This window comes from Anolis sagrei, chromosome 6, assembly GCF_037176765.1.
Source record: "Anolis sagrei isolate rAnoSag1 chromosome 6, rAnoSag1.mat, whole genome shotgun sequence".
Lineage (NCBI taxonomy): Eukaryota > Metazoa > Chordata > Lepidosauria > Squamata > Dactyloidae > Anolis > Anolis sagrei.
Window position 1 is genome coordinate 61,496,565 of NC_090026.1, and position 10,898 is coordinate 61,507,462.

The 10,898-nt window shown below is 46.4% G+C and overlaps 1 protein-coding gene across 2 annotated transcripts in view; it reads left to right on the top strand.

Moving 5' to 3' along the window:
- INVS (inversin) overlaps positions 1-5,013 on the top strand; it is a 91,280-nt gene extending 86,267 nt beyond the window's left edge. For both annotated transcript variants that reach the window (XM_060781491.2, XM_060781492.2), the window contains exon 17: positions 369-5,013. In XM_060781491.2, the coding sequence (XP_060637474.2) occupies positions 369-502 (134 nt within the window). In that variant the 3' untranslated portion in view covers positions 503-5,013. The remainder of the gene's footprint in view (positions 1-368) is intronic.
- The last annotated feature ends 5,885 nt before the right edge of the window (positions 5,014-10,898 follow it).

The following is a 10,898-nucleotide window of genomic DNA, read 5'->3' on the forward strand; positions in this document are numbered from 1 at the left end:
GGCCCAGGAGACGCCCAGATGATTTGATGTTTTATCATCCTTGTGGGAGGCTTCTCTCATGTCCCCGCATGAGGAGCTGGAGCTGATAGAGGGAGCTCATCCGCCTCTCCCCGGATTCGAACCTGTGACCTGTCGGTCTTCAGTCCTGTTGGCACAGGGCTTTAACCCACTGCGCTATCAGAGACTCCAAGATATAAATAATGATAATAATAATAATAATAATAATACTCAAGTCAGCACTGATAAGACAATGCAGGGTAGAATTTAAGTGACTTCAATACCCACTGTGCTTATTAAGGAGAGAAAGCTACGATATTTCATTCTTCGCTGGCCAAATGCAGTAACGAATTCATTTTTGTTTTTTCTAGGAAGCAGATTGCAGTACCTTTGTCTACTGGAGAACACAGGGAAATTTAAACAGTTTTCATACAACATGAAGCCAACTAAAGCAATACAAACAAAGCACACAAAATGCAGGAATGAAAGCAAGACTGGGCTATAGCAGAATAACATATTCGTTATGTAGCAAGATATTAAAGTTATCTTTAATATTTTATCAGTATCCCCATATAGGTGATCTTAAATAGCTCTCATGTGCTATAAATATAGGTTACTTACCTGTAAACATAGTTTCCCGAGCGGTAGCCTGTGAATGCACACATGTGGTAATCCCTGCATGCGTGCGCAGGCAGCAATGGACATTCTCGAGCTCACTCCAACTGACCGTTAGAGTAGCCCCGCCCTTTTCTCCTCACTCCTATAAATAGCCCTGCCGCGGGGCTACTGGCCAGTTCTTCCGCCGCAAAATACAGTCAGAAGTGCTGGGGCATGATCATAAGAGTGGGGAGGACGGGCGGGGATGTGTGAATTCACAGGCTACCACTTGGGAAACTATGTTTACTATACTATATTTTCCCCGCGTGGCTAGCCTGTGAATCACACATGTGGTAGACTAGCGAGCTGCTAACCTCGGTGGAGAGCGTCATGCCACAGCTGAAAAAAGGACCGCTCGGCCGAAGGCTGCATCCCTCTTTGATGCCACATCCAGTTTGTAGTGTGTCCTAAAAGTTGAAGGAGTCGACCAGGTTGCTGCTCTACACACCACGTCCAACGGAACTCCCCTCAGGAAAGCCGACGATGTCGCCACCGCTCTTGTGGAATGAGCTTTAACCTGCAAAGGTAAGTCTCTACTTGCCATATTGTAAGCCTTATGAATCGTTAGGACTATCCAAGATGACAGGCATTGGGATGATACTGGAAGACCAATTGAGTCTCTGCGGTATTTCAAAAATAACCTCGGAGATTTCCTATTAGCCGACGTTCTATCTATGTAAAAGGCAAGTGCTCTCCTAACATCTAGGCAATGTAAAACTTTTTCCAAAGTTTTGAAATAGGGCTGGCAGTACTGGCAGTACTGCCAGCAGTACTGCCAGATAGTACTGGCAGGGCTGGCAGTACTATCTCCTGAGAAAGATGGAATTTCGTAGCTATTTTGGGAGGAACGCTATATCCGTCCTCAGAACAACTCTGTCCTTATGCATCCTAAAATACGGCTCATCACACCTCAAAGCACAGAGCTCACTCGCCCTACGTGCTGAAGTTATTGCTACTAGGAAAGCTGCTTTCCAGGACAAAAAAGACAAATCTGCTGTTGCCATCGGCTCAAACGGCGGCTTAGACAATGCTGCAAGCACTATTTCAAGGCTCCAGGCCGAAATAACTGGTGTAATTGGGGGCCTAATATTCTTAAAACCTTTCATAAATTGTGACACCAGAGGGTCTGCAAAACAAGAAAGTAAACCAGCTCTCCTGCAATACCAGGATAAAGCTGCTAAGTAGCACTTCAAGGATGACAGAGCCAAACCTTGGTTGGCAAGATGCATTAAAAATTCTAATACTATTGTCATAGAGGCCGTACAAGGGTCCGCGGCTTTCTCTTGGGCAAATTTAGTAAACCTTGCCCATTTGTAGTGATACGATCTTTTTGTGGATGTCCTTTGTGCAGCTTCTAAAACATCCCTCACGTCTTTTGATAAATCTGGGTCTAATCCTACTGGAACGGGAGAATTCTCCAGGCAGTTAGCCTCAGGTCCTGTACATCTGGATAAAGGACACAATTGTCCTGTGTTGTTAACAGATCCGTTCTGCACGGGAGATGTCTGAACCTCCTCCTGGATAGCTGCAGAACCAGCACAAACCACGGCTGACGAGGCCACCAAGGAATGATCAAAATCCATTTGGCCCTCTCGCGGCACAGTTTCAACTCCACCCTCAGAATCAGGGGAAACGGTGGAAACGCATACACTTCCTGCGCCCCCCAATGTATTGAAAAAGGGTCCCCCATGCAGTTCGGCGCTAAATTTTTCTCCCGTCTTGCGCAAAACAGGCAACACTTCCTGTTCTGCATTGATGCAAAGAGATCTATTGTGGGAGTCGTCCACTCCTTGAAAAGTTGAGATGCTACTTCCTCGTTCAGAGACCACTCGTGATGACCTAGTGGACTTCTGCTCAGAAAATCTGCTAGGGTGTTTTGTTTTCCTGGTAGGTGGACTGCGATGAGATGAATGTTTCGTTCCACACACCATTGCCATATTCTCAGTGTTAATGTCAATAATGTGGGGGAGTGTGTGCCTCCCTGTTTGTTGATATAATACATTACAGTCGTATTGTCTGTAAGGATCTGGATGACCCTGCCGGATAGTACTAGCTCAAATGCCTTCAATGCCTTTCCTACTGCTAGTAGTTCTAACTGGTTTATGTGTAGAGTGGATTCTAGTGATGTCCACTGCCCCTGTGCCGTGAGGTCGTCCATATGTGCTCCCCACCCCATGAATGAAGAGTCTGTTGTCATGGTCTTTGAAGCAGTGACTTCTTGGAATGGCAGGCCCACACAGACATTGCTGCGCTCCAACCACCAATGTAGGGATGTGCGAACCTCCCCAGGCAATGATGGGAGTACATAGGGCCTGTGTGTTAGTGGGACGTACAAAGAAAGGAACCACGATTGCAGTATTCTCATGTTCAGCCGTGCATGAGGGGTCACCGCTGTGGTAGATGCCATGTGTCCCAGAATGACCTCGATATTTCTGGCTTTCACTCTTTTTCCCTGAAAGACTTAAAGAATCAGTTTTTTTAGATTTTCAAAACGGTCGTCGGGTAGGAACGCCCTCTCTAACTCCGAATCCAGTACTGCGCCAATAAACTGAATTCTTCTTGTTGGCGTGAGCTGGGATTTTTCCCAATTCACGATGAGACCTAGGGACTGGAGAAAATTATAAGTTGCTTACCTGTAACTGTAGTTTCCTGAGTAGTCACCTGTGAATTCGCACATATGGTATCTCTGCGCCTGCGCAGACCAGTTTCGGAACCTTCTGGAAGATTAAAATAGACATTTTACCCCCGCCTCGCCCCGCCCACCCCGAGTATATATAGCCCATGAGCGGGGCTAGGCCTCCAATTCTCTTCTGCCGCAAAGCAGCCAGAAGGCGGGGCATGACACTCGAGGGGAGGATGGGCGGGGATGTGCGAATTCACAGGTGACTACTCAGGAAACTACAGTTACAGGTAAGCAACTTATAATTTCCTGTCGTAGTCAACTGTGAATCGCACATATAGTAGATTAGCGAGCTAGCAACTCTGGTTGGTGGGCGTCATGCCACCGCAGAGAAGAGGACTGCCCTTCCAAATGAAGCATCCCTCTTGGAGGAGACATCCAAATTGTAGTGAGGCACAAAGCTAAGCGGCGTGGACCCTGTGGCAGCATGGCAAACTGCATCCAGCTGCAAGCTCCTCATGAAGGCCATAGAAGTGGCAATGACCTTGTGGAATGACCTTTCACAGAAAGGAAAAGATGGCTCTGCCAAACGCTACACCTTTACAACAATGAGCATCAACCTCAATGTGCAAGATGAAGGCATATGGAATAGGTGAAGCATCTGTTCAACAGAGGTCTTCAAAAGAAAACCCCTCAGAAGGGCAATGGAAGTTCCCACAGATCCAGTAGGGTCATCCTGAACCTACCCAGGTGAACTGCAACCATTCAACTGGTAAGCCAGATAAACCACAACATGATCCAAAGACCATTCTGCGGGAGCACCAGGAGGCCACTGGTATCCTCCTGGTACCATAGAAACAGCCTAGGAGATTTCATGAGTCCTGTTGTTCTATATAAAAAAGCACAGTGTAGTGACCGAACTAAGAGGAACGATCTTGGAGAAAACTAGAAATGGAAGGCTATCTTGAGCAGAAAATCACATCAATACGGCATGATCTTGTCATAGTAAGTCATAATAGGGCTCATATTATGTGCCAAGATAGCATGAAAAGCTCCTTCATATGACACCGCAAACAATGTACCAATAAGCCATTTATATGAGATAGGACATATCCGTAAGGTCAGGAACCCCAAGTTGAAACTCAGTTAACCAGAAAGCACTATCTCCATGTTCAAAGACGGGCCAAAAGGGCAACAGAACATTCCTATTTCTCAGCTCTCGATGAAACAGACTAAAAGAGGTCCAAGAACATGACAGGAGAATCCAGTTTCCTCCTAAAATAGGATATGGCCACAAGGTATTCTGACGACCTGGCCTTTGTAACTGTATGATCTGTATTTTAATGTATTTTGTATTAATGTATTATGATGCTATTATGTTTACTATATTTGTGTTGAATTTTCTGCTGTTAGCCAGCCCAAGTCTCTCTTCAGAGGTCGAGAAGACCGGGTTATAAAAACTCTAAATGAATCAATAATAAATAAGGTAGCACTGCAAAGAGGAAGTGAAAAAACCCCGCACCCATGATAGAAACAACAAATTTGTTGTTTATTTGTTCAATCGCCTCCGACTCCTTGTGAAACAGAATCAGAAATCAAGGTTGAAACTGGATCAAAATCAATAGGGAGGCAAAGAGGCCGAAACCAGGTCCAATTTAAACGACAGAGTTTAACAGGCTCTTTGGGCTGTCTCTAAGATAGTCCTCAGTGGCTGTGCCAGGGATAGATGGGTTCAGCCTTACTGAACCATATCCTTGAAATTGTCATTCTAGACGATGTACTTTGGAATGGGGGCCTCAACCCTACTGGAGCATGAGATCTGAGTAATTGGAGAGGTGCATCAGCTCATCCTGGAGCATCTCAGGGAGGAAAGAAGCATGGCTAGCACAATGAGGGCTCAGCCTACATTATCAACTTGCAGTTTGGACACCACCCAATTGTGAGGAGAACCAATAGAGACACATAGAGGAATAGAGGGAGGAGAATGATGCCCTGCCTAGGTGGCCGGCTAACATATTCATGTCTTCAGGAAGATATACTAGTACAAGGTGGATCCTTCTGTTGATGCACCAGTTCCATAGATAAAAGTTAAATGCCAGAAGCGGAGGCTATTTCTCACGTCATTTGCTTTTCAGAAAGTGGTGGTGATGTTACCTGTGAAGGCTTGGACTATGTGCCCCAACAGCGATGGTTCGAGTAAGTTTATGTCCTGTTCAACTAGTAGCTTTCCAAAAAAAAAACCTGAATTGTATGGCGGCCTTCATCAAGGTCCTTCAAATGTGTATCCCCACTCCGAAGGAAGGAACCCACAATTAGAAATCTAGGGATATTCCTTGGTCCGAAGGACAAGCTACACAGATGCTGCTTGATGAATGTGAGGATCATAACCGAGGTAATAACAAAGAGAAACATGCGTGCATGGACCAGAATAGGGCCATGCGTGAAGTATTGCAGTTGTAGTTAAAGTCATATGAGGAAAACCCACGTAAACCAGGTATGAGAAGCAAGTAGAAGCTTTGATAGTTGCCAGTAGTCAGTTATAGATGCAAAGATAGCTGTAATGTCACTGAGGTGAAAATGGGCTACCATGGCAGCCCGTTTCCCCTACACTTGGGGAAAGCACGAAAAACAGTCATGAGACCAAATTGCCGTGCATCAAACAAAGGACTGGTCCCCAATGACGAAGGAAGGGACCTACTGACAAATGAACATCTCTCAAATCAGTTTGGCAAACGAAGCATCAATAAGAAAGGGAAGAATAGTAGAAAGTGATATCATCCAAGGCTTGGGAGAACGGATGTATCAGCTAATGTTTCTTAGGTTCAGGATAGCGCATTAGCCACCATCCCTATCAGGCAGTCAGAAGTAACCGAAGAAAATGCAAGAGAAAAGCATTAATGGATAACGGTGTTAAACCAGCCTTTCAGTAACAAGGTCTGGGCCTCTCTTCAACTGGTAATGAAGACATGTGGTATGAACTGATAGACCTTAGGACCAGGTCTCTGGGGCTAACCTCTGCCAGACTGAGGCAAAGGTTGGCAGCCTAAATCCAACAACATGGTCTCAACAGGAGGTTGTCAAATGAGTGCTTAAGGGCGCAACATGAGAAAGAATACACTAACCTAAGTAAAGCACAAGCAGCTAAACAATTAAGAGCAAAAATGGGTTTGAACAATTCTTCTGTGCACGAGGCCATGGCATGGTAGGCAATGCTATAAAAATTCGAAGTGCGAAAGAATGCTGTATGGCACTACTTTGGCAAACAGTGAGGCTAATGCGCCATATATTTACTGAATACATCACGTGAGACAGTAAAATCGTAAATAAAAGAAGCCAAGGATTGAGAGCTGAAGATAGAATTACAGAATCATAGAGTTGGAAGAGACCTCATGGGCCATCCAATCCAACCCCCTGCCAAGAAGCAGGAATATTGCATTCAAAGCATCCCTGACAGATGGCCATTCAGCCTGTTTAAAAACTTCCAAAGAAGGGGCCTCCACCACAGTCAGGGCAGAGAATTGCACTGCTGAACAGCTCTCATGATTAGGAAGTTCTTCCTCATGTTTAGATGGAATCATCTTCCTTGTAGTTTGAAGATAAGCAAATCATGTAGTAGTAATGGTTGGAGATGAGTAAACATATCATCAATCTAAAATACCTGTGTACTTTCCAGGGTAATGGAAGCAGGAGCAGTTGCATATAATTTTATGTGACAGAATTATCCAATAAAGATTGAGATGTCATGGGTAAAATCAATGGCCTGGGAACAATATCATGTGATATCACATGGAGGGTATTGTTAAAAGCATTAAGCAGAATATACTCAGCAGTAATTGCATTTGAACATAACATGCCTCTTAAGATTAGGCAGAAGAAAAGAAGAGATATATAGTCACATGCACACATTTGCAGGTAGTCTTACCATCCTAAAAATAGGAGTGGAGAAGGGTGGTCATTCTTCAAGGACCATAGTATCTGCAAACCTTCTCTAAGTCGAAAGGAAAGACAATTGGGCTAAGTCTAACTGCTAGCCTTAACCAGAGGCAGCCCATTTTATATGATGTGTATTAGCACAATGGCAATAAATAACATTATTTGTACCCTGCCACCATCTCCTCGAAGGGGCTCAGGGTGGCTCAAAGAAACACTCCAACAATTTTTCAAGTGGCCATCCATGTGTATGGGCTCTGACACCATGCAGAGTTGGCCTTCCACATCTATGAGCCCTGCCAGTATCCAAAAGTTGTACATATGCGGTGCTGCTGCTTACCCCTGGCCCTGAATCCTTATTAGATTCGTCATCTGGTGGGGAAAAATGGGCTGGGACAATACCGTGAGTGTCCACTAGATGGCCTCATAGGCGCACGGTATCGAAGGATTCTCCCTAGAAATGCCTCACTGTTGGAGGGAGAGTTGTCGAAATGGAGCACGGGCCGATACCAGGGCTGATACCGAGCCCTGGCGGCAGGATGCTCCTTTCTTCAACAGCTTCAGCACCAGTATCTGGCAAAAGAGGGCTCAGAAGCCGGTACAGAGAGCTCAGCTGGCAAACAGAAAGGCCAAGATTGGCACACACCCCTCTCCAGGCGGCGCAATGGATGGAGCGAGCGCCAGAAAATTGCAGGAGCTCAAGCCCTCCCCTCAGGGAGAGGCAGAAGAGCCGAAGGGGGATGTGGCTGGGCCTGCATTCCTCCCTTCTGCGCCACAGTTTGTGCAGAGAAGCTGAGGGAGGTGTGGCCTGCATTTCTCTCTCAAGCCGAAGGCGGATGCCTTCCCAGATGGAGGCAAAGGAGCCGAGGGAGGATGGGGCTGGGCCTGCGTTCCTTCCTTACACACGAGAGCTCATGCTCCCCCGAGAGGGAGGCAAAGGAGCCAGGAAACTGCCTGTGCCGTAAATTACATCTCCAGTTGAGGGCTCCAGCCCAGGAGTGTGAGGCTCCATACTTCGAGAGGCAGGCTCTGGCCCCGCAGAATCGGCGTCGCTCTGTGCGCATGCCCAAGGGCTGGTGCTAGAGAGCTCCCAGTTCTCTGCCTCGCTTGACTTGGCAGAAATTGCACTTTTGCATGCTGGGGCGCTCCCTGCCCTGAGAGGCAGGCTCGGGCCCGATGGGCGGCATCAGGGCGCTCCCTGACTCAGGAGGCCGTCATTGACCACCTCCGCCGAGAGCTCCTGCACTGAGCTCGGAGGGGCTCTATACAAGGGGCCAGCGACAGATATGGCCTGAAGGCGGAGGCGGGCCCGAGAGAGGTGCATCCAGCACAGACCTGCCCCTGCCGGCCTCGGGAGGTGCTGATATGCAGGATGCCGGTATGGAGGAGGTTCCCTTCTCCTCACAAGACAGAATAGGGATCGCCACGGCCAAACCTTGCGCATGCACACTTTGTGCTTTAGGCGCCTCCGTCAGCTCTGTGAGCTGCACCTCAACGGCCAGCAGAGGGGCCTCAAACTCTCCCTGCAGGTCAGGAGAGGGTCGCAAAAATGGCTGGCAGAGCCGAAGAAGAAGTTTTTCCCGCCCTTTTCACAGGGCTCAGCCACTGCTGCAAAGACTGGGCGCCATCTTGGCGGCCTTTCTAGGTGGCCCAAGCAGTTTTGCAAACAGAGAAGGTAAGTTTAGGGCCCCGACGAGCCCGTCACACTAGAAAGGTACTGAGGGGGTGCAGATAGTAGCAGTGCCCGCTCATATAAGGCCACTTTAAACCTCAATTCTTCATTTTGTTCTCGTTTGTGGCGTGAAGGCCCTGCTGATGGCACACGCCTGGCAAAAATATCCCTCTCCCAAAGGAGGCAGTTAGCACAGCACTTAAACGCAGCGGTAGACTAAGCAAAGGAAAAGGGGAAAATACTTACTCTGGACTCTCTAATCCTGACCTGGACTACGTCAGAGTTTGAGATAAGTCAGCTAGTCAAAGTCAGGGAAGGAGAAGGCTCAGGAAAAGGGCAGTCCGACGAAGTAAAATTAAGAACTAGTCAGAGGAAGGTTCTTCAACTGCTGCTAAAAGCGCGGAAAAAAGAGAATTGGAGGCCTAGCCCCGCTCATGGGCTATATATACTCGGGGTGGGCGGGGCGAGATGGGGGTAAAATGTCTATTTTAATCTTCCAGAAGGTTCCGAAACTGGTCTGCGCAGGCGCAGAGATACCATATGTGCGATTCACAGTTGACTACGACAGGAAACAGGGTTTTTTGACCCTGTTCAAGTGTTTCTTTAGATCTAGCCACAATTAACCAGTCATCTATGTACGGGTAAACCATAACACCAGAGGTGTGTAGGTAAGCTGCTACTGCCGCCATACACTTAGTAAATACTCGTGGCGCAGTTGCAAGCCCGAAAGCCAAGACATTGAAGTTATAAGCACGGTCTCCCACCATAAAAGCTAGGTATTTCCTATGCTCCCTATTTATTGAAATTTGGAAATAAGCGTCTTTAAGATCCACCGTTGTGAACCAATCACCTTTATTCAATAATGGTAACAGTATCTTCAGCGATAACATCCGAAATTTCTTAGGTTCTATGTAGGAATTTACGTCCCTCAGATCTAAGATTGGTCGTTGACCACCTCCCTTTTTAGACACCAAAAAGTATCTTGAATAAAAACATAACTTTTGAACTGGAGGCAATGGAGAAATGGCCCCTTTTGATAGGAGCTTATCAGTCTCTTCCTGCAGGAAAGGAGATTGAGTTGTAACTTTAAGTCGCCCAACAGGTGGCAACTGCTTAAATTCAATGTAGTAACCGTGCTTAATAATTTTCAAAACCCACTTGTCTGTTGTTATTCTAGCCGAAACATCATAAAAAGGGGCTAGGCGATCGCCAAACATGGCAGATTCCTTACAAACTTCCCCATTCCTGTCATAACTAAAGCATTCAACATGTGTAACATAAACAACTTGTGGTACAGATCCAACTGTGGATGTTCCCTCTGCTGAATCTTTATCAAAAACACTGCTTTGGACCCCCAGTGCGGTTTGGTTTACTTTGAAATGGTTGGAAACGGTTCTTCGTCCCGAAACCTTGCTTCTTAGGCACAAACGGTCTGCTGTATTGCATGGGATATTGACGTTGTTGTGTATTCATGTAGTTACCGTAGCCTCTTCTATAGTAAGGTGAAGCGTTCTGCCATCTCGGTCGTTGTTGGTATGAGTTTTGTTTTGGAAAACCATATATTTGTATAGTTTTCTTCATTTCTTGGTTGTGCTTCAATTTGTCATCTGTTGTCGTGTTAAACAACCCATCATGGAGCATAGGTAGTTCCTCTGCTAAAAATCTACCCTCTTCTGATAAGTCAGATGCTCTCAGCCAAGCATGACATCTAGTTAATGTTGCAATTGCAAACATTTTCCCAGCTGATTCCGCTAAATGTTTTGCAAAGTCTTTCTGATATTTAGATAGGAGCAAGGCCTCCGTTGCAAATGCTCTAGGCAGACGTTGCTCTTCCTCTGGTAGTATATTGACATGGCAGTACCTTGTTCCATAAGAAGGTCTGATATGCGCTCATATAGGTTGCATAATGAGCCATTCTCGTAATTAGGCCTGCTGCCATATGCATTTTCTTCCCCATGTTGTCTAGTTTTTTCCCTTCTTTACCTGCTGGTGTCGTTGCAGTTTTCCTAGATTTCTTGCCTT